This window comes from Pezoporus wallicus, unplaced genomic scaffold, assembly GCF_028554395.1.
Source record: "Pezoporus wallicus isolate ANWC-B61680 ecotype Strahan unplaced genomic scaffold, APGP_CSIRO_Pwel_v1 contig_8000, whole genome shotgun sequence".
NCBI lineage: Eukaryota > Metazoa > Chordata > Aves > Psittaciformes > Psittacidae > Pezoporus > Pezoporus wallicus.
The window spans coordinates 36,148-59,750 of record NW_026635009.1 but is presented as its reverse complement, the minus strand read 5'-3'; the positions used below and the strand labels follow the sequence as shown (position 1 = coordinate 59,750).

At 44.3% G+C, this 23,603-nt stretch overlaps 1 protein-coding gene across 1 annotated transcript; it reads left to right on the top strand.

The window, feature by feature from the left end:
• Window positions 1-71: 71 nt before the first annotated feature.
• SLX4 (SLX4 structure-specific endonuclease subunit) lies at window positions 72-23,217 on the top strand. Its single transcript, XM_057403312.1, has 14 exons — window positions 72-2,396; window positions 2,964-3,227; window positions 4,070-4,244; window positions 5,840-6,055; window positions 6,722-6,936; window positions 8,034-8,347; window positions 10,613-10,895; window positions 12,406-12,494; window positions 15,531-15,677; window positions 16,347-16,516; window positions 17,382-19,834; window positions 20,991-21,093; window positions 21,288-21,797; window positions 22,388-23,217. Exons 1-14 carry the CDS (start codon window positions 2,027-2,029, stop codon window positions 22,719-22,721), a joined length of 5,643 nt encoding a protein of 1,880 aa, XP_057259295.1. The 5' UTR covers window positions 72-2,026; the 3' UTR covers window positions 22,722-23,217.
• The last annotated feature ends 386 nt before the right edge of the window (window positions 23,218-23,603 follow it).

Genomic DNA, 23,603 nt, shown 5'->3' with positions numbered 1-23,603 from the left:
ATCTTCCAAACTGAATCAGATACTTTACTGAAAGAAGCTACTTTTCAAGTCTTTAATTTTTACGCTCTGCAAACTGATGCCAAGGCTGGCTGTTGGGTACACCAGTAGCAGCAGCATCAGAAACACATATGCTGAGCAGAGCAGGAGCCTGTAAATACAGGTCTGGAAAGGGAGGAGTAAGACAGATACATCCTTAGTTTTGTATCATTTGTGTGCCTGACTTGGTCTACCTGGGGCCCTGAACATCGACTGCAAATGCAAAAGTGCTGATCTGTTTTAAAGTTTAATATCAGGAACTCACCATAAATAATACACCAGCACAAATGCATCTGTGAGAGGTATTTAAAGCCATGAAGGATGTAAGATTCTGTTTTTCTGTACATGCTGTCTCCTACTTAGAAAAAAATGGCAAATTTACAGTGATAACTGCACCAAGATTCTGTCCAGGAAAATTAAATTTATGAACTGGCTACATAAAACTTCAGTTTCTCTCTAACAGGAAATTACTCCAAGATTCACAGCAAAATCCTCTGCTGGTTTGGGAGCTTGAGTTTAAAATAAATAAATCCATTAACATCTGTAATTGCTTATAGGAAAGGCTGACCCATGAAAGTGTGTAACCAGCATTCCTCAGCCTTGCATGTGTGCAGCCAAGCCATTTGAGAAAACAATCTCGCATGTGTTTTTCCTGCTTTTTGAGTCTTTCTGTGCCCAGAGTTTTACTGGAGAAACTGAACCACAGGTGCTGCCATTCCAAGTGAAACACTCTGGTTTAGGCTTGAAAGAAACAGGTTTTGGGAGCAATATAAGACCTCTGTTAAAATAGCCAGAACCAGACTGAACTTAGGAGTAGGAAGAAGAAGACAATCAAAATGTCTAAGAATAGAGATCTAGTTTTAATGTCGCCTGGGGGTTGATGGCATTTCCATCTGGACATTGTACCCAGTGCTGTTCCAAGTAACCCCTAGCTAGTCCTGCTGTTCTTACTGTAGCTGAAAAGGTTAAGAAACTAGTTTAAAAATACCATTTGTTTAGTCTGTTTACCTTGTGCATATGACAGCAGTTTGTGAAATATGGTCAGTGCCATGGTTTGAGTACTTGGAGGACAAGTTCAGTATTAGTTGGCAGGAGAGCTAATCCTGAAGGTGAGCAGGCATGGAGATAAGAGGAGAGAAAGGATCAACATATTTGGTAGAATTGTTCTCAGACTTGTCCCAGAAACCCTTTTGGAATGCCAGAAACTGCCTTTATTTGCTTCTCAAAATGAGGTCGGGCTCTCCTCTTTAAAGCTGTGGTGCCGCAAAGCAGAATTTTACATTCTAGAATAGCTGCTTGATGTGAAGGACTTTTTTTTTTCTCCCTGCTCCATTTGCTGGTCTTGTGTTATATAAATGTAAGTATGAATGCATATAAAAAAGGGACAGTCTCAAATCCTGAGCTGCAGGACAAAAGCCTACCCAGTATCAGATACCTGTTTTGAAAGCTTTCTCTTCTGTCCTCATGTAGCTTGTGCATGTCTGTAGTACAATTATAGGGATGGTGTTTTGGGTCAGTACGTGCTTTTTCTAATCATACTATTTTATGCAAATCCTTTCCTCCTTCAAAGTTCTACACCAGCCTGTCCCACACTGCATCTGCATATACCATCCTACATAACCACCTTTTTTATTTCTTTATTTAAGGGCTTTTTAAGTGTCTTTCTAAAGCACTGTAGCACATCATGAAGCTTCTGCACATGCTGTGCACAAACTGGGGTGCTTAACTTGTGAAAGCAGGTGGGGTCCATGGCAAATGTGCTCTACTAAATGGCTGTGAATTAGCTGTGGAAGAATGAGCTGTCGGAACAGCACAGAAGTGCCCACTCTGTTGACCTCATTGAAGTCTGGAGAATGGACATTTCTGATATGGTGGAGGGGAATTGGTGAGGATAGCAGGTCACAGATGATGAACTGATTCTGGTATCTCCTCCTGCCTTCCAGTCCTCACAGTGTCGTTAGGCCACAGTGTTTCTGGACCCTGCAGGCCAATGGATGAACAGGACAATGATTTTAAAGAGCTGTGGGCAAATATTTTGGGTAGAGGGAAGAAAAAAACTGGGGATACTGAGGCAGCAAAAAGGGCTCAGAACAGGACAAAGAGCACTGCAGCAAGAAGCAAATCAAGAAGAGGCAAAGCTGCTGCTAAGAGCCAAAACGATCATTGCTTACCAGCTGTGAAGGAGACATACTTTCCTCAAGATTTGGGACCAAAGGAAGAAACATTGGTGCACAAAGAAGACGGTGATGCTGTGGCCTGTAATGGTGGTAAGGCTGTACAAGGGGGTGGAAAGAGAAACCCTCTCTCTGCCAGCCAGCCAAGTCCAGTAACCAATGAGTGTAGCCAGAGGACTCTCTCAGGTGAGTGAACCAAAACTGTTCAGATGGAAAATAGGCTGGGAGGGAAAAGACTGTAGTTCAGGGGAGATCTTCAGGAGCACACCTGGAGGGGACATACAGCAGCACTGATCAAGGCAGGCTTGGTCCTTGTGTCTCCGTCTACATAAGTCCTCTGAACTTGCTTCAATAGGTTTACATTCTTATGTTGGCAGCCCCAGAGCTGAACACAGTACTCCAGGTGGGGTGTCGTGAGAGTGAAGCAGTGGAAGAGAATCGCCTCCCTTGACTTGCTGGTCACACTGCTTGTGATGCAGCCCAGCATATCAGATTTCTGGACCTTCCTCTAAAAGGGGTGTAGCAATATCTAAACTCCACTGTAGCACACAAGCCTGATACTCTTACTGTGGTTATTAAGTATAAACTCATGTGGCAGCAAAACAAATTGTTCACTTCTTCCTTTAAGAATGGTTGTTGCAAAACAGCCTGGCTTAGGCTGCTATTGAGGAAAGCTTCCTAGCAGCTCTCTGGGCAGCTTGGCTTTGTATTGAAAATTGACTGGTAAAGCTCTCGTGCTTTCCCTCCCTATAGTAAATACTCTGCGTGGCTGTTCCCAGACTACGTTATCCTTCTGTCCTGCTACACAGCCAGGGACCTGCTCTTCACCCACCTCAAAGGTACCACCACTTGCAGGGTCGAAGATGCGGGTAGCAGAGCTGGTAGTGGAGAGAATGCAGCAGTTCAAGAGAGTGGCACCTGAGCAGCTAAAACACAGCACAGGCGATGGCTTGCCAAAGTTTGTAGCCAATGGAGGTTTCCCTGATGAAAGCAAGGAGCAGAACCCACCAGAGGATGGTATGTTTCTCCTGTTACCTCTGGTACATGCAGGAAGAGTGCTGTGGGCTGGTGAGCATGGTTGCATGAGAAGCAGTCCGGATTCCTGGGCTCTGTTCCCAGCCAGCCTATTGGCTCAGTGTGCAGCACTGAATAAATCACTCCAGAGTGCTGAGAAATCTTGCTTTCTCTATTGTTAAAGGGCTGTACAGACTTTTCTCCCAGCTCTTCTCTGAGGCTGAATTAACCTCATTTTAGATTCCAGAGGGGTAATTGTCTTCTTGGAAACAGGTTGAAATTCCAGCAGGATCAGTGAACTTTGTCATCCTTCCCTTAGGACAGCATTAGGCAGCTGCTGGGTAAATATGACTCTTAGGTAGCCCCCATCTTTGGTAGATCTCCAAGCAGTCTGTAAGGTAATACGTTCTATGCAGATGAACTGAATTCACAGCCATTTTCTCTTGTGTCATTCTTTATAACTCAAGGTCCTGTTGATTCTGGACAGACAATCTACAGTGTTTTAATATGTAATGTATAAGATGCCATGTTGTCCCCAGAAACTTTAGCCAAAACTTGCCCTTCACTTGGCTGTGACATGTGATGTTCTGTGAACGAGTTGCCACCTCCTGGCCTTTGGCTAGTACAGTCTTGTAGCATTTAGAGAGGGCATTTTGTACATGTCCTTGTGAGAGGTCAGGTGTGAAGATGCAAAAGAAAGATTGCAATTAATTTTTATGTGTCTAGTGTAATAAACTAATAATGAACATTAGTTTAATAAACTAATAAATAAGTACAACAGCTCCTTGTCTTTCATACAGGATTCTCATTTTTCTGTTTGAGATAATCTCTCCTTTCTTTGCCAGATATCCACCATCTTCCCTCCATGGAACATGACGGTGCTCTGGCTTTGGCTCTTCAGCAGGAAACCAAAGGGGAAGCCCTGGCAAGCCTGGAAGATGCAGGCTTGTTTTTTTGTCAGATCTGCCAGAAGGATCTCTCAGCCATGAACGCAAAGCGACGAGAGCAGCATGTTAACAGGTGAAAGACTGGCATGATGTGTCCTTTCCACATGCTTTCCCCCTTAGCCTCACAGACTGCTCACTCAGTTTAGCCATTAAAGAACATGGTAGCAGGGGAATCTGCAGAGTGGCATTGGCCTTTATGGCTTGAATTAATAAGTTGTTCTGATCTCAAAGCAGAGGCTGATTGTCTTGCCCTCGAGGGCTTCTGCTTGTGTGTTGTCAGGCCAGTGCTGCTTTCATTGGTAGTGTGGCAGAGGAGCTGCAATTGTGAATCAGAATTAATGAGGACCCACTGCTGCAGATTTGGAGATCTACTGATTTCAGCCAACAAACTAACGTTTGCTTTATTTTGCCAATTTCATAAGGACAGCTAGTCTGTCACTGTGTTTGCTGGGGGAAGGGTGTTGCTATTTAGAAAAATGAGTAAATTGACATTAGTGCCCTAATTTAACAGTTTCCTTAGTGGTAAATATCAAGAACTGTTAATATATTATGTACAGATAGCTCTTTGTAAATTAAAAGTCTGTGTTCCTCTGTTGACAGAGTATCAGAAATGGCACATTTGAATGATTGTAATTTCTTAATTTGAGCTCCTCCAGAAGCAAGAGGGATTTAATTTGTCCAATCCTACATCACATTATGAAGTGACTCACATTCATTAGGATTGTCTGCACCTGCAGCTTTAGAGGTGTTACTACTGTTTGCGTCTTCAGATATTTACTGCTGCTTGAGAGGACAGAGGTTGTAAAATAGTGACAGTGTGTCAGAAGTGCTTTTTTTGAAATTAAGTCTGCTTTCTGAACTGTTAAGCAGGTATGAGATTATAAAGTTATATTAGCAATGGATTTTCTGATAGCAGTCTTAATCACAAGAAGTAAAGCTGTAAGTGGATAGATGCATTGGTGAACCAATAGTCACCAGTCCTGGTACATCAGATGAACGGTCTCTTAACACAGCCCTGTGTGTGTAGGTAATGTGTGTTATTACCTAACTGGGGAGTGATTTTTATAATAGGTGCTGCAGATCCAGGAGTTCACACCCTACATGTCTTTGGAGACATAGATTTGGCCTACCAGAAATTCTTAGAAGTCCATCATCCTGCACTCCTGAGTCTTAATTTCAGCTGCTCCCTTTTGTGTGACATAAAACACTGTCAAGTGAGATATCCAACTTGAAAACATTTGTGCTTTTGACACTGCATGTGATCATGCCTACAGAAGTAGTGAGAAGGACAAGAAGTCCTGTTTTGAGTGAGGAAGACTGATTTCTCTGATAGGTGATTCTTTTTTTCACAGTGGTTTCTAAGTTAGCTGGAATGTTAACATGAATGCAGAGAGAGGGATTAGGTGATGGACACATGATGAAGTTGAGGGTTATTATCTGCACTTGCTTTGAGCACCATGTTTCTAATATGGCTCTGAGGCAATAATATCTATATAACTGTTACATGTTATATTCATCGCAGTGGTGGGCATGTAATTCTTGTTTCTTCAAAGGATATTTCTGACTGTTACAAATATTGGAGATGATTGTGCTTCCTTTAATATGGTTTAAATCTTAGTGTGGACAGTTTTAAAGTCTTCAGAGGTAAGTTTTACCATCATCTCACAGGTGTCTGGATGAGATGGAAGAAGCACAGATGTCATCCTCCAGCAAACCACTGGTCCCTGAATGTCCCATCTGTGGGAAGCAGTTCCAAACCCCACAGAGCCGAGTTAGTCATCTGAAACGCTGTGCTGTTGAGATGGACGTGCCCCCTAAGATGCTGCTTCAGGCAGTGCAGTTGCAGGTTTCCACCCTTGGTGAGGCACCTCTTCAGTGTCCCAGGTAAGCTAGTAAAAATAAAAGATGCTGGTTACTTTCTTTGGCCTGAGTAACACTGAACCTGTGCTCCTCAGGATGCATCTGTCATGCCAATGCCTCAACTATTCAGCTTGTGGCTATATTGGATGTATGTGCTTTACAGCCCAAGCCAAAGAGAAACAGACGTGATGTTTTGAGATGTCCTCAGTACAGAGCTGCATCTGCTCTCTTGGATTTGATCAGAATCAAATGGTGCCAGGCAAGTGGTGCCTGGCTGAATTTGTGGAAGGGCTCCAAAGTCCCTTTTTGCTGAGGAAGGGCCATTTCCAGTGGAAGCAGAAGAGTGGGAAAGCATTTTCTGGTGATCTTGGTTTTACCCTGCTTCAACTTGTTTTTTACCCTTTGGTACCAAAAAACATTCAAGGTAAAAGATAGAGGATGCTTGTTTCAGTGCTGTGAGCTTGTGCTTATCTGTTCAGAATAAGACTTTCTCTAAATTGCTTTTAAGTTCCATGGATGAGAAGAAATCCTTTGCGCACTCTAGGGAAGAAGATACTGAATAGTTTTTCATTATCCTTGATATGGGAGTCTCTCTGATCAAGTAGAGCAGCTGGTCTGGAGTGCTCAGTATTTCTCGTCTTGGATCCAGCCACATTAACTTGGGTTTCCTGCTCCATTCCTGTATTTCAGCAATCAACCAAGCAGGTCAAAGCGAAAAGGCTCCTCCAAAGAGGCCTCGAAGAAAAAGCATAAGAGGGCCAAAATGGAGACTAAGGATGAAGATTTTCTGGTCGCTATGGCAATCTCACGCTCTCTGTTGGAGCAAGAAAAGCAGGAACAAGCAAAATCAGTGACAAACGTGAAACCAGTGGCTGCTTTGCCAATCAAATGGAAGCCAGGATCAGGTATGTGTTAAAGTGAGTTAGCATTAAAGGCTGTGTTAGTGGAGGAGGAACATAACCCAGCCTGCTCTTCCTATATCTATGGGCCATAGGAGGGATGACAGCCCTGTTTCTGTTTTGTTTAAGCTGTCAGAGCTTCAACAATATGCAGTATCCACACACAGTCAAGAAAGGCTGCAAGATGTCCATGGGTTTTAGTGAAATCCCTTAGGAATATAATGCTTTTTTTTCAGTTTGATTGGTTTGAATCTATGAAATATTCTTAAGATAAGCACTTGGTTTTTGTAAACCATGGAAGTGAAAAGAAATAACATGAAAAGATTGTTGTTATTTCTCCTGCAGTAGGTTTTTTCCTATTCATCCTGCCATAACCTGGATTAATGCAGCTATTTCAGCCTTATCTCTTGTTTTCTTTCCATAATGGGCATATGTGTACACTACATGTATTGGCATGTGCTTTGCTGCTTCAATGTGCAGAAAGATGTAAAAGGGAAGACAATTGCTAAGGGAGAGTGCCAAGTGCTACATATGAAGGGGAGACTTCACTTTTCATGACCCTGCTCAGGTCTCTTCCTGCCAATAAGTACTCCCAGCTGGATTTCGGGGTGGGCATTAGCAAGGCAAAGGTAGTAATACACAGGATTTCTGAGAAAAGGCTGCTCACTGTTTGTGTGAGCTGTGGTTTGACATCATCAGTACGAAAGAACAGAGTCATTCATGGATTTGTTGGTGGGTTTCTCTCCCTTTATTGCAAAGTGCTGGCATACAGGCACCGTGCTGTGAGGCTGGGAGGTAGACTGAATCAGTATCAGTTGTTTCCATAATAACCAGATTTTGTAGAGATCTGACACTTCCCAGCAGTGTGAACAGTGGCAGCAGAGCAGTGTGAACAGGAGTCATTCTTTTCTGGAGTTATTTCTTCTGCAAGGATGATGTGAGGCTTCAGATTACCTGCAGTAATCCAAAGAGTTGCATGCAGCTTCTAGCTGTCTTTTGGTCATCGCTGACTACAGTGCTTAAAGGAGCTGCATGCTGAGCTCCTCTGTCTTCTGTGTTCAGCTGTTTATTTATTTGGGTTCCTCTTCCTTTTCTTTTTAAAGAGAAAAAACAGCGTAAAAGAGGCCCAACTGCACCTCCACCATTACTACTTCAGGACCCGGAGAAGGTCCACAAAAGGATCCAAGAGCGAGTAGCAATGCTGCTTGCAGAAGAGGTCGAATTTCCTCCCACGCCTCAGCTTCCCACTAGTAGGATTTTGGAGAACGAATCTGGGAAAGCAACCTGGCTTTTGCCATTGTCCAAAGCCAAGGAGTCCTTTTTATGGAATATCAGTGCTCTGACAGGGCATTATGACCCTGAATCATTCTACACTGCTGCATTAACCCCTCCAATTGTACCTTGGAAGCCTGTGCAGGTGGGATACTCTTTTGTCTTTGTTGTGATATTTGTGTGCCCCTAGTTCACTTGCCCTCTAACCCTTCTGTTTCCTCATTTGGTATTTGAACATAGAATCATAGAATAGTTAGGGTTGGAAAGGACCTTAAGATCATCTAGTTCCAACCCCCCTGCCATGGGCAGGGACATCTCACACTAAACCATATCACCCAAGGCTCTGTCCAACCTGGCCTTGAACACCACCAGGAATGGAGCATTCACAATTTCCCTGGGCAACCCATTCCAGTGCCTCACCACCCTCACAGTAAAGAATTTCTTCCTTATAGCCAATCTAAACTTCCCCTGTTTAAGTTTGAACCCATTACCCCTTGTTCCTATCACTACAGTCCCTAATGAATAGTCCATCCCCAGCATCCCTATAGCTCCCCTTCAGATACTGGAAGGCTGCTATGAGGTCTCCATGCAGCCTTCTGCTCTCCAGGCTGAACAGCTCCAACTTTCTCAGCCTGTCTTCATACAGGAGGTGCTCCAGTCCCCTGATCATCCTCGTGGCCCTCCTCTGGACTTGTTCCAACAGTTCCATGTCTTTTTTATGTTGAGGACACCAGAACTGCACACAATACTCCAGGTGAGGTCTCACAAGAGCAGAGTAGAGGGGCAGGATCACCTCCTTCACCCTGCTGGTCATGCTCCTTTTGACACAGCCTAGGATACGGTTGGCTTTCTGGGCTGCAAGCGCACACTGAAGCCGGCTCATGTTCATTTTCTCATTGACCAACACCCCCAAGTCCTCCGCAGGGCTGCTCTGAATCTCTTCTCTGCCCAACCTATAGCTGTGCCTGGGATTGCTCTGACCCAGGTGTAGGACCTGGCAAAGTTAAACTTCATAAGGTTGGCATCAGCCCACCTTATAAGTGACGTGTGATCCCTTGCCTCTGCATACTCAGTGCTTGTGCCCTGTTGTCCCCTGGTCTTACGCAGTTAGGGTTTTATGATCCTGAACTTTGGTTTCTCCCTTTTGGAGAGGAGACTGAAGCTGAGGTTACCACGTTATTCTCTGAGTTTTCAGAAAATAGAACTGATGGTAATGGAGAGTACTGAGTAAAGGGACCTCATCCTGCTCATTTTGCCACTAGTTTGTCAATGTTTACAGCAGCTTGATCCTTGTTGTCCTTCTTGGCACTTTTCTCAGATAAGTTCTAGTATGAGCTTTATTGGTGTGCAGCACTCAGCAAGAATCTGGGTGAAAAGTTTAAAATGAAAACTGGTATTGGTGTTGTACAGAGAAGAAGGTGGGAGCTCCTAGGGTTTCAAATGGAACATTTGCACTTCATGTTTCTTTGTGCATCCCACTGCTCTTGGTGCATATGAGCTTTGATCCAGTTCTCAGTTCAACTGTTCTGGTCGTTCTCACCAAGATCACCCTCCTCTTTCAGTGCTCTGTATTTTTATTAGAAGTACCTACAAAAATAGACAAAGCTCTTTTAGTCTCTCATCTTATCACGTACTTGCTTTCCAAGAAGGATATCTCTTCTCTTTCTTCCCTCATTCTTTCCTTGAAGAATTATTTGGTGCTTCTGTTCAAAAACAACTGTGCATATATAGGGGCTTTATTTAATACTTCTGCTCTAGTCAAAGCCTCTTGTTCAAGCCAAAAACTGCCAGAGAAGTTTAAAAATAAAAAGAAAGCAAGCCTTTAGGATCATGGCAAGACTGTGTTTTCTATCTTGATTCTTTCCACTCACAGAAATGGCTAAACCATTTTTACCTAGAAATAAACAAACAAAACTATTTTTATTGGGAAACAGAGACCAAACCTGGAAAATATCAGCTCCAGGGTAAAGGTTTGATTTAGTTACATATAACTGCAAAACCATTTCAGAACTCAGAACAGAAGCACCTGGAGAGCTTCAGCTGTGACTGTTGCCAGCACTCCAGCTATAATGAAATATTTAGGTGTTGGAGTGGAAGCATTTCCACCATCCTTTCTAGCCCTGCTTGGTAACTGCCTGCACAGTCATGCTCCTGGAGAAAACCACCTTTTCTGCATTTTCTGTTGTAGTTTCCTTTCTTCTTTTCAGAGCTGTCTTATCTCTGGAGAGTCCTTCATAAAACTGCAGAGGGTTTGTGCCTCAGAAGCCCCTGTACCTGGGGAATGCTCTGTAATCCTTTACTAGATGTTTCAAAAGCATGAAGGAGAGTTTGTACTCTAAGCTCTGCAAATGCAGATACATAAAATGAGACCTAATCTAATGGCATCTTTTTTCCTTCCTCTTTTGATCAGAATCATAAGCTTGATATCCTTCTGCCATCAGTGGGATCTGATCAGCCAAAAGTATCCCAGCAAATTCAGCCTGAACTCAGTTCTCATGAGCCCACTTGCACAGAGGCTGGAGGCCAAACTTCTTATGAATTCAAGTCAGGCTCTGAAGGAGATGGGCAGTTTTTATCTCTCAGCCAGAAGGATGCGCAAATCCTGCAGGACCTCGTTGACTTGGCCACGGAAGGACTTACCCTTACTCAGTGGAACCTTGATGCTGGGCACGTACAGGAAGCAGAGCAACCAGGTAAGTTTGGGCAGCTTTGCCACCCTTGTCCCTGGTCCTTCAGCTACACAGAGCCAGACTTAACACCATACTAAGTGAGGAAAGCCATGGCAGCACCCAAAGGACGTTGATGTTGATCCAAGAGATGATACTGTGGAGGGGACATTTTTCTGCAGTAAGCCTTAGACACAAGCTGACATTTCTGAAATTATTCCTAAGTCCCAGCATTTGAAAGAACTCCTGGAGAGCAGATACCAAATTTTATTTTAAAATTCCCTGAAAGATATCAAAATATTTTCCACCATGATGGAGCTTGGACATGTTCAACAGCTGGGACAAAATCCTCATCCTTGCTTTTTGGACACCGTTATGTGCACTATCTTGTCAGGTCCTGAGGCAATTGTAGGAGAGATATGTGCAAGAGGGATGGTTTTTTGTTGGTACATCAGTTACACAAACCTGAAGTTTATCTGTACCTCTACAGGGTTGAAAAAATACACCACCTAGAATTTCTCTATGGGCAGCTCTCTAATGTCCCCAGTCATAGTTGCATGTGGCACACAACTGTGCCTTTCAAAGTCAGTGTTATCCCTTAAAATGGCCTGGGTGTTCAGCAGAATCATGGAATCACAGAATGGTTTGAGTTGAAAGGGACCTTAAAGCTCATCCAGTTCCAACCTCCTATAATGGACAGGGACACCTTCCATTAGACCATGTTGCCCCAAGCCTCATCCAACCTGGCCTTGACCACTTCCATGGATGAGGCAGCCAAAGCTTCTCTGGGTAACCTGTGGCAGTGCCTCAGCACCCCTCACAGGGAAGAACTTCTTCCTTATATCTAATCTAAATCTCCCCTCTGTCTGTTTTAAAGCCATTCCCCTCTGTCCTGTTGCTACAGGCCCTTGTAAAAAGTCCCTCTCCAGGTTTCTTGGTGGCCCCTTTAGGCACTGGAAGCAGCTCTAAGGTCTCCCTGAATGCACCAGAGCCCATTTCAGAAGACATGAATTCTTTCTGTTGCTCTGCACTCTGTTCTGTGCATTCTGTAGAATACCACAGAGCTCAGGCTGTGCAAAACTGATATCAGTGTCTGCCTTTGAGCACTAGAGCCCACAGCGTTTTTCTAGGTTGAAATGTGGATCCAAGATACATTCTGCCTATCTGCTGGGATGAAACTGTGGCATGTCCCATCCTGCTCTGTGTTGTAGTTTTTTCCCAGTGGAGGAAAACTGAGATGTGAAAGCTGGAAAACATGTACTCTCCGGTTCCTCCACCTGGATTATGGCACACACAGATCTACAGTAGGTTGGTGCAGCTCATGGCTGAATGGTACTCAGGTACTCACAGCCTGTCATAGCCCTGAGCCAAACCCTCCAGCAAAGGCAAAAGGGAAAGGATGAGCCTTCAACTCAGTCAGTCAGGTTACAACAGCTCTCTAGGGAGCTGTCGTGGCAGGGATCCTGTTAGGAGTCGTTACATCACTCTTTCACAGAGAAGTTGTATACGATTTGTGATGTGTATTTTCTTCTTTGAGGAAAAGAAATGACTTCCAGTGATACTCCACATAGTGGTTTCTTGCCCTCATCCAAAGAGAAGAGCCTTCTGATGAGCAGCTGTAAAAAAGTAAGGATAACTCTTTTTTCCCCTGCTATTTTGTAATTGTTTATCACTGTAAAAAAGGAGCTCTTGCATTTGTGCAATTCAGAGAAGTATGGAGTATTTCCCACTTGTTTCCGTAGAAACAAAGAGGTGCTTAAGGTTCACAGATACCCAGGAATCATCATGGGCACAGGTGGGATCAGCACACGTGGGTGTTATTTCATTGATGCCCACAAGCAGGCATGTGGATTTTTCAGTACTTGTCCTACCTGATGAGAGAGGTGATTCAGAATGGCCAAACTATGCATAGTTTATATAAAGAGAACCAGATTAAAGTGTTATGTTACTGCACTATTTGGGTGTAGAAACTAGGGATACAGCTGCACAATGTTAAGCAGGACTTTGCTTTAATGCCCAGACTGTCCAAGAGCATTGGTTGCAGCCTGGGAGAGGCAGAGCTTCCCAGTGCTTCCTCCAGGCTCACACACCTACTTTGTGTGGTTCTGAATGGAGCTCTTCCTCCTCCATCACCTTCCTCTCCATGCACTGCTTTGCAATGGGAGAAAGAATTCTTGCAAGGACTGGCTGACTTGCACTACATTTTGCCATCTGGCCTAAAAGCCTCATAGATCACGTGGAATGCTGTGAGGTCCATGGAAAATGAGCATTTTTTTGCTGCTAATATGAGTTTTTAAAAGGTTTGGCATAGAAAATACTCAATTGTGGGAGCACATATCAGAGGAACTAGCTTGAAAATCAGTGTGTTCTCTGTGGTGACTAAGTGAAGAATACAGGCTACTAAGCCTCAGATGATGTTTTTATCGAGCTAGTAGCATTCTGTGGATCACACCTTGCCCCAGATGCACCAGTGGGTATGTAATCCCCAATGGATGTCTAATCAGTTTTCAATTGAAGTGCATATAAAACCAAATTAATTTATTTTCTTACCAAGGTCATCCATTTCATCTGGTGCAAATTACCTTTGGTTTGATAACAAATAATCTTGCCATGAGAGCTGGAGCTTTTGGTGCTGGGTATATTTGGATGCCCTGAGAACATGATTTCATATTGTGCTTACAGAATTAAGATACTTTTTGAAGGAGACAGTTCTCTGAGGTGGGAATCAGTATTAAACCTGAGCATCCCAGAGACTCTAGGTATTCCTTGGGGGTATTTAAAAAAAAAGTATGGGCAGGAAAAAAAAAAAAAAGTCTTGTTTTGTAATATTCTGAGTCTGTTAAGCCAGAGGCCTTTAGCAGAAATACAGGAACTGATACTGTTGCTGAAACTCAGTTGCTACCAGTAAAACCAGTATGATCATTTTGTTTTCAGATTTAGTTTGAGTCCATTACAGTTTTCCTGAGCAAGTGAAGCACTGCTGAAGAGTTGAATTGCCAGTGGGAGAGATTTGTGCTTTATATGAGCACAGAGTATAACCAAGTAGAGCAAACGGAGCATTGCATTGGTAGCATATCCTCCCACCCATGCTTAAGACCCTTGTCACATCTGTGTAGTCCAGTCTGATGGGCCACCTCAGTAGGAGAGAGTGTTCTTTTGTGTTCACTGTCTTCAGAGAATGGTGCAGCCAGGAGGGTTGTGGCCTTATTTAATTTCCCCATTCTTGATTCATAATTTTAGCATCGTCAGGAAAGCTGTTCTGGGCTTGCTGCCTGGAACATAGCATCAGGAGTCTGTGTTTGCTGGCTTCCTGAGGTACTGTCTTGCAGGTATCCTACCTGCCAAGAATAAGAAACCAAGAAACACCAGATTAGTTTCCAGACTGAGCTTCCTGTCTTCCCCTTGGAGGGCAGTCCACACCACTGCCACGGCATGCAGTTTTCTCTAGCCCACCTATGAAGAAGTGTTCTGGTGCGTGCTGCTGTTTTGGTGCTAATTAGTGTTGGCTGCCTGCAAGCACATGCTGGAGTGAGTAGAAAGGCTGGGTTTCCACAGTCCACTGCTAATGTAGAAACCTGCTAATAAAATAAAGAGCTGTGTTGTTCCAGGTGAAACAGCATCTCATGCAGATGTTCACTGGAATAAAATTTACGGTTCCTCAACTCTGCAGTGGGCTTGAAAAGCACAGGGACAATCAGTGTGTTAGTTATGAACTGGTTTCTACTTACAGTCCGACAGCCTCTCAGCTGTGAGCTGAGGGTGTTTCACACTTGTCTGAAGCACTGACCACCTCCAGAGCCACACTTGCCTAGAGGAATCTGAGTCTTCAGGAGATTGCCTGGGGTGGGTTCATACTGGGGGCAGCTCCAGAGCAGAAACAGAGCATTTATCATTGCTTTCTTTGGCAGCATATTCCAGGCCTGAGCTTTCTAGTCACAGGTAGCACAATCAACCAGCCCTCCCCAAAATTCCAGGAAGTGGTTCTGGAATTATAATAGAAATTACATGTCTTATTTTTTTGTAATTGAGTGGAATTTTCAGAAGGGGTTTCAGGACCATGCACATAAATTCCTTTGAACTAGACACCTACATTGGTTTTGTTCTATGTGGGCCCCTTGTTGCAGAGCTGCTCTTCTCAGCTGTTGTTGACAGACAGTGAATGAGAGAAGAAAGGCTCATTACCCCATGCCTGAGTCATCCCCTTTCTCTTTGTTCTAATTATAGCAACTTGAGTTCAAGTCCATCAAAGTGGAAATTGCAGTTTCCTAAACATGTGGTGGAAGGCTGGTCAAGAGGCCAGCTCTAGGCAGTGGCTAGACCACATCAGGATATGGTGTGGTAAAGATCTGAGGGTGATAATGTGCTGTAATACAAGGCAGAACAAGTACAGTAAATACAGCATGACTGCCCTTTCTCCATAATTGCCAGACTGGAAAAAGTGGAGGAAAACAAAGCCAGAAATGTCTGTTAGTCTTTGCTTGTTTGTTCTGTGGAAGACCTGAAGTTGATAATACTGATGATCATCTCCAGGAGGTGAAGGCAATGTATCCAGACTGGGACCCACAGTACAGCAGTGCTGATAAACTGGGTTATTCCCTTATTTTTCAGGGAAATGTTGACAGCTGTAACATAACTTCTGTCTGTTTTTCTTCTGTGTTCTAGTCCTCCCTCAGGTTGCTGGCTGAAGATTTTGGTGCAATGATCAACAACCCCCACTTAAGTGATGTCCAGTTCCAGGTGGACTGTGGGGAAGTCCTTTATGCCCACATGTTTGTGTTGTACGCGCGATGTCCACAGGTCATCCAAGTTGTAAGTACTGCTGATGTACTTTCCTCCTCTGCTTCAGGAAAGCCGAGACTGCCCACACCTACAATCAGTTAATAAGACAGAATCAGCACAGAGCACTGCTGGGCCTAACAGCAAGGGCCTTGGGACATGCAGTGGTTTTTCAGCTTAGGAAACCAGGGTCTTGAGCAAGTGGTGGAAAATGTGGTACTTTATCTGAGGACGCTACGGGGAGGCAAGGATGGAGGAAGCTTCCTAAGTGATTTTTGCCCTGTCTCTTTTCCTGTGGGACACCAGGAGAACTAGAGTTTTGGCAGTGCATCAACGGTAGGTAAATTCAAAACGGATCAGAGGAAGCTTGCTTGTAAAGAGTTAGATAACACTGGAAATTGTGCTCTAAGAAGTAATTTGATTCCAAAACTAACTGGAGAACTTTTAAGACCATCTTTTGTATGTGTAACTAAAAGGAGTAGTTAAACTTCATGGAAGCCAACAGCTGTAGAGTAAGGAAGGAAATGTCCTGTTCTGTGTGAAGCTCTGCATAACTGGTCATCTTAGCTTTCCTCTGAGGCATAAGATCGTGGTCTCAGGGTAAGACTTTGGCAAATGAAAGGAGTGAAGCTGATAGGAACAAGAACATTGGTGTTGCTGTTCCTTTACTAGCAAATGGACTTTGCTTTCCTCTTACCCCAGGTTCACAGCCAAGGGTTCTTAGTGGAGGAGGATGGGAACGCACAGACACGCCGTGTACTGCTGAGTGACGTGACGGCAGAGGCAGTGTCTGCATTCCTTCGGTACCTTTATGCTGCTGATGCTGACATCCCTGCTGGGGTGCTGCCCCAGGTGCACGCTCTGGCTGCCAGGTTTGTGCCATGAGCATGTTTTGGATTCCCTTGTGCTTTCAGCCACACAGACACCAATTTTACAGCTTTCAGTACAGTTTTAGTAGTTTACAAATTCCATAATCTACAAATTCCGTAATCCTCTGCTTACATCTTAAATGAAACTCTCACAAGAACAACCTACCCACATCTTTTCCACAAGTCTCTCTTTAGGGTGTACCTGTGTAAGATATTCTATGTTCAGTATATGCTTAGCAGACTTTTTTCCAGGAGTTTTGTCTCAAGGTGTTTATTGACAGCCAATGATGAGCGTATCTTCTTATATGGGATTCCCAAAGCATTGCACTACCAATGAACTTAACCTGAACAACACTTGCAGAGCATATTGGATGCTTAGAACTCCAATGTTGAGTGTCAGCCATGCTCTCAGTCACAATCTTAGGCATGTCCTAAGTAAAGAGCTTGAAATGGGAGCAGTTGTTGAGATACAGGGAGGGAAATGGTTTGGTCTTGCCAAAATGTATGTGCAGAGCTGCACTGTTACTCCTAAAAGGCACAAAGCTTGCATGTGACAGACATTATCCAGCCCCAGCCATTCCCTGGGGCTCTCACCAGTGCAAATGGCAGAAAGGGTTTGGTTTAGTGTAGTCATGTACCTGTTTAGTCTCATAAAAACATAAAAAAGGAACATAAAAAGGAAGAGTGAGCCTGATGCTTTCTTGTGAGTGACACTTGGAATTTCAGGAGTATACTGGCTCTTGTATATCTTGGGAAAACAGCATCCTCAGGAAATTTCTTTACAAGGCTCACAGGAGTGATCAGGCAGCCAAATGGTGAAGTAGTACTGAAGAAGGAAAATACTAACATTACTATTATATCCTTGTAGGTTTGGTGTGATGGAACTGATGGCAAAGTGTGAAAGCAACACTGGAGAGAGTCAGGTGTCTTCTGGAGTGGATTCAGAAGATGATCTTATCTCTGTGACGGATGGCAAAGATTGTGAGGACAGAGTTGAGAACCTCCAAGACCTCTTGAAGTCGATGTGGGTGGGTGAAGATGAGGAGGTAGCAGCTATGCTGAACCCTGAATGCCAGAAGGAAGATGGGGTGGGTGAACAGGAGCTGGAGGAAATTTATGAGTTTGCTGCAACTCAGAGGAAAATGGTTCAAGGTGAAACAGAGGGGAGTGAGGGAACAGACTGCAGCATCTGCAGTGATACTGAGGCAGCCCAGGGTACAAATCAGCAAACTAAGGAGGAAGAGGTAAAGAGATCTAAATCTGCTTTAATAAGCAACAGCTTCAAAGACTTGAGCGATGACAGTGATGTGGAAAAATCTAAATGTGACTCGTCTGCACAGGAAGAGAAAATGCAGGATATAAATAGGTGCAAGAGGATGAATGATCTACAGACCACTTTTGTGCCTCACCACAGTGAACCTCAAAAATGGGACATAGCATCCCATGGTGCCACAACTAATGAAGGAGAGACTGTTAAGCGATGTGAAGGTGTGAAGGATAACAAGTCATCTCAGGTCTCACATGACGAGGCAGATCACTGTGAAAAACAGTTACCAAGTTTCCACAATGATACTAATAGAAATGAAAGTTATGAACGCTTGCTTTCTCAGGGAACTCAGGGAAGTTACTGTGAGCCTTCTCCATTGAAAGAAGTTATCAAAGAATCAGGGGAGGCTCCTAGTGAAAAACATGTTGATGATTCATTTCTGTACAGCAAGTCACAAAAAGATCTCTCTCCACACAGGAACAGTTTTTGTTGGAGTCCTCTTCCCAAACCTTATATGCCCCTTTTTCCTGCTGTTGGCTCTTCACCTGCATCTCCAAAATCGGAGAGAAGGTTTGCCAGCGAGCATATGTCAACAGCAAAGCAAAACAAAGAGGAAAAATCATTCCCATCTGGTGAAATAAGCTTTCAGAAAGCCAGCGAGCTGGATACTGCATCAAGAAACAAGAACATCATTTCTCCAGCAAAGCTTCCCCACATTGATTTAAACAAAGATAAATATGTCCCAGTGTTGTCATCATTGATCATCAGAACTCAGGATGCTGCAGCTCAGGGGAACAAGGAGGGTGATGTTATTGTTTTATCTTCTGATGATGAAATAGAATTACAGCAAGACAAGAAGTGGCCAGAGTCAGGCTTTGCTCTAAAGAAAATGGAAATCTCTGAGCAATTAAAATGTTCAAATGTAGAACAAGGTCCTGAGATAGCAAAACCTGAACAGAACTCATCAGTCACTGAAACAGAGCAAAGATCACCCCAGGTCTCACGTGGCATTACAGATATGGTGCATATAAGCAATGATGTAAAGATGTCCATCAGATTGTCTCCCAGCAGACAAGTAGATGCTTGTATGGAGAGCAAACAGAGTCCAAACGTGAGCCCTGAAAAGAGGCTCCGTCATGAAATGTCTTCAGGTACAGACAGCTCCTGGCTAGTACCAGACACACTGGTTCTGAGCAAAAGCAGAAGCTTCTCAACACAGACTCAGGTCTCGGGTATTAATTCTTTAAAAAGTCCAGGATCTAAACCCAGCACAAAGAACTTCGCAGCAGGTAACAGTAACCATGAAATGACTGGAAATTCAATAAAAGTTCATGAAACGACATTGTCAGACATACATTTGCCTATGGAGAACAGAGTCAGTGAAAGGAGCCCTCCCAGCAGCCCAACGGTGGAATCGTTTTCCATTAACTCCCCCCCAGTTTCTCCAGAGGATCCAGTTCTGCTCTCCCCTGGCCACACTGACATAAAAAGCAAATGTGCCAAGATTTCATCTTTATCCAAACCTGTGCCTCAATGCCATGAGCAGTCACTGGAAGATAAAATAAATACCAGTGTGGTTGAGGTAGAGGATAATGAAAAGGAGATAAGTCTGCCTTCTTTGAGCAGCAGCGTCTTGCTTTGTGATGAGCCCCCAGTCCCCACTGATGATTGCTGGCATGTTGAGTATGTGTCACCAGTCAGAGGTAACAGCCAGGATTCCAGCCAGGTCAGCCATGCAAAGACCAGCACCACCAGCAGCCCCAGAGCTGGCTCTTGGCACAAGCAATGGGAGAGCCCAGCCCATGTGCAGGAAATTAAAGGCAGTACCCCCCTTCAAGGAAGTCCTGTTGGCAGAACAACTTTGTTCTGTCTTGAGAAGAGTCCTATTGAGGCATGTTCATCCGTGGGCAATAGACCAAGTTACTTGAACTCCAAAATCTGGGATGACTGGAATGGAGAACATGAAGAAGATGAATTTCCAGAGATGCTTTCTCTGTCTCACAGGTTGTCAGCTGCAGCACGTGCACGTCGGACAGATGCTGTAAAGACTCCTGGTGAGGGCCTGTATTGATTCCAGATTTATTGGACTAGGTTAAATTGTTTTAAGTGATCATTTCACCTGTGGTTTGGTTGGTATATTGAAAGGCTCTTTTGGCTTTCTGTTCTGAAGTAATTGTCAGGCCCAGGCACAAAAAAGGTGCAGTATCTTCTGATGTGGGAGAGATCATATCTAAACATGGGATTCCTGGAGCATAGCCACTTGTATTTCATTCACACTGGTTCTGTGATAGCAACGGTACTCCTTGCAGAAGCTATGGGTACCTGGAGTTAAAAACCTTGCCAAAACAGAATGAAAATCCAGCCTTCAGCTTGTATGACAGTGGATATTTGCTCCCAGGAGTAGTGGTTGCTCTGTGCAGTCTTTCTTTTCGTGCAGTCATGAAACAATGCTTGTGCTAACATACATAAGGACATGAGGTAAGCAGCACAGTGGTGCAGGCACAGAGGGTTGCTGGTGTGGGTGCACGTTTCCCTGCAAAGCTCTGCAATGTACTGTTCTCTCCTGCTGCCTTCTCTTTGGGGGTTCTGGGTGCCTGCAACAGACCTTTGCGTGCCCCACACATATCCTTGTGTGGTTCCTTCCATCTGAGACCAGATCTCATCATATCTAATGAAATAATTCACTAAGCCATACAAAGTGATTAGTTTAACATGTATTTAGAATATAATGCGAGACTGTGCTTCACAGTGTCAGTAAAATGGCGTCATTAAATCAGCATCTAACACAGGAGCCCAGAAGCTTGACTTGCTCAGTTTCTTCTGCATCAAGTTCCTGTTATGAAATTTCCTTCCTGGGAGAAAAAACACTTTACTTAATTCAGTAAACATGTTTTTTTAACTGCCTTGTGAACATTGCCTGTTCTAACAAAGCCCTGTATGGGCTCCATATTCAGACGTGGCATATATCTTAATTTAATCTGGTTTCTGATTTAAAGTCAATAAAAGCCAAGTATCTCAGTTTAAAAAATAAGACATGTTGACTGCTCTGTCCAATATGAAGCTGAGTAATAATTAAAACACCTTGTAGGAAAGTCATGCTACTTAAACACTTATATGATACTAGAATATCTGCCACTAAAAGGGAAGACACCAGCTATTATAAGTCCTTTCTGTACTGATTCTGATCATGGTAATTTCATTGTGCTACAGTACCTTCCTGTCAGGAGAATGACAAGTCTCCCAGCACTCCAGTGACACCAATGCCACCTTTCTCCATGATGGAGACCCCCCAGCTGAAGAAGGAGTTGAGCAGGTAAGCATTACCTCTATGAGCAGAAACTCATTGGCAAATAGTGTGAAAGAAAGTGGAAGTGAAACCTGGGGAAGCTCCAGGTAGCATTTTTTGAGGTCACAATCATACTTTGTCAGATGGACCACTGGATTTTCCAGCCTGAGCTATGACAGTGGGAGGTGAGCATTATCTTAACTTAGCCTTCCAACTTTCAGATTTGGAGTTCGCGCTCTCCCAAAGCACCAGATGGTGTTGAAGCTGAAAGAGATATTCCAGTATACTCACCAGGACGTGGACTCTGACTTTGAGGATGAAATCCCGTCTTCCCAGTCTCCTCTGCAGAAGTCCCCAGCCAAACACTCCAGGCAGCCAAAGGCAGACCAGGCAGGAGGTGGAAAGCGTGCCAGTGCCTTGAGGACTGTGGGCAAAAGGAAGCAGGTTGCTGTGGCTTCTTCAGTGCTTGCAGTGGAGAGGGCTGATGATGACCTTGTTGGATCCCATGAAACTCTGTGCAGCACCCAAGGAGGTACACAAGGCTGTGCAGCACCCAAGGAGAGGACTAAAATGGCACATCACCCAGAAGGAGATAAAGAGCAGAAAAAGTCATCTGCATCTCTAGAGAGATGGTCTGTGGCAGCTGATGGTGAGGAACCAATGTTCTCAGTATCTCAGGAGTCCACAGTTTCTTCATTGGATGGTAGCGACATCTCCTTTGGTTCACAGAGGTAAGGCAGCAAAACAGCAAACAAAACAGTCAGTGGTGCAGGACAGATGAGCTAGGAATGTGGCCTACAATGGCCCTGGTGTGTTATTCAAAGGTCAGCACAGTCCTACAAAAGAAATAGGCTTTGAGTTTTTTAGTCTTATTCCTAGTTCTCGGAATTCAAAAGTGCTTGTGGCTGCATGTGGGCAAGGCCCAAATCTGGCATGCCTGATCTCCACAGGTTAGAGTGACAAGGATCCCTCAGTGTTGACTGAAAACCTGCAGCTAGAGCACAGAGGGAGGATGGCACATCACTGCTTGAGAGGCTGCTGCAGTATGGCAGCAGTAGGTGCTATGGATGTGCAGCAAGGAATGCCAGATGGCTCCAGGGCTGGGTGAGCAGGACCAGCACTGTTGTGGCTGGGATGGGTTGGTCTGCAGAGCATGTGCCATGTTCTTCTTCACTTGTCTTGTGGGTGCTGGCACTGGAGAATCTCTGATTCTATAGAGGGTAGCCACAGGGGTTGGTCACCAGGGATTTGGGGAGCTCTGGTCCTGTTCTTGATGGCCTGTTCTTTCCTTGCTCTCTGGTCTATTTGATCTTGCTTTTAGTTCTTTCATGAATGGATTTGAAGCCTGTGCTTTTCAGTCTGAGGAGGACGAAGAGGAATTTACAGCATCTCAGGCAGCATCTCAGGAAGAAGAAAAGATGGAGGCAGTAAGGTGCTATATCCGCTCAAACACAGCCCTGTACAACAAGATTCTGTTCTATGAGCCAATTGAGCTGGCTGATTTGCACAGAGAGCTCAAACAGAACGGCATTAAAATTTCCAAGGCAAAGCTGCTAGACTTTTTAGATGCTCACTGTATCACATTTACCACGGCTGGAGCCCGGAAAGAGATAGCGAAGAAAAAGGATAAAAAAAGACGGAGGAGACGATACTGAATGGAGCCCATTCCTCCATCCTGAAAATCTCCAAGGAGCCTTCTCGACGAGCTGGAAACGCTGCTCCCGGCTGGAGCTGGTGGCGGTGCTGTGATCGGCGGGTGCGCTGCTCCTCCTGGTGGCCTGCTTTCCAATGACATGCTGCGGAGTGGGTCTGAACGGAGCTCCCTGTCCAAGCCCTCTACCCCCAGCTGCACAAATTCCCCCAGTCTCAGTCCTGCCTTCAGCACACAGCTTGCCTGGAGCCTCTTTTTTCCTCCGATTTTCCTCCTGTGCCTTTTGTTTTCTCTCCATTTTTCTAATAGGATTTACGTCCCCAACTTTTCTTTATGTTGGTGCTTCTAGGGGCAGGTGCTTCCCACAGTGACACCTACCAGGACGTTTTCCCTGGCATTGGGCTGTGAAACACTTCACCCTTCAGGTTCTAGTACTGAGTAGAATAACCCAGCTGCAATAAATAAGACTCCTTTACCCTGTGTAAAGCACTGAGTGGTTATACCCTTGTGACTTCCATCTTCGTTTCTTCAGCATATGATTTGCCCTCCTGCAGGGAGCCCTTTGGAAATAAAATGCCTTCCTTCTGTCCTTGGTTCAGTTCTTAATCTCTGATAAAACTCCTAAATCTGTGTTTCTTAAATGGATGCAAAACAGTGGAGGTGTTTTTCTGGTCTCTGTGATGGCTCCCAAAAGCACCCTCAGACACCAGATATCATGTTGGAAAGTCCCTTAAACTCAAACATTCAGTTGTGTGCATACACTTCCCTGTTGGATCCATGTTAAAGATACCTTCTACTTCATTGCTGAGTGCCATTTACCTTGTCAGCCTAGCTCTGTCCTCCACAGAAATGTTTTTTAAGACAGTATTATAATGGCCACTGGATC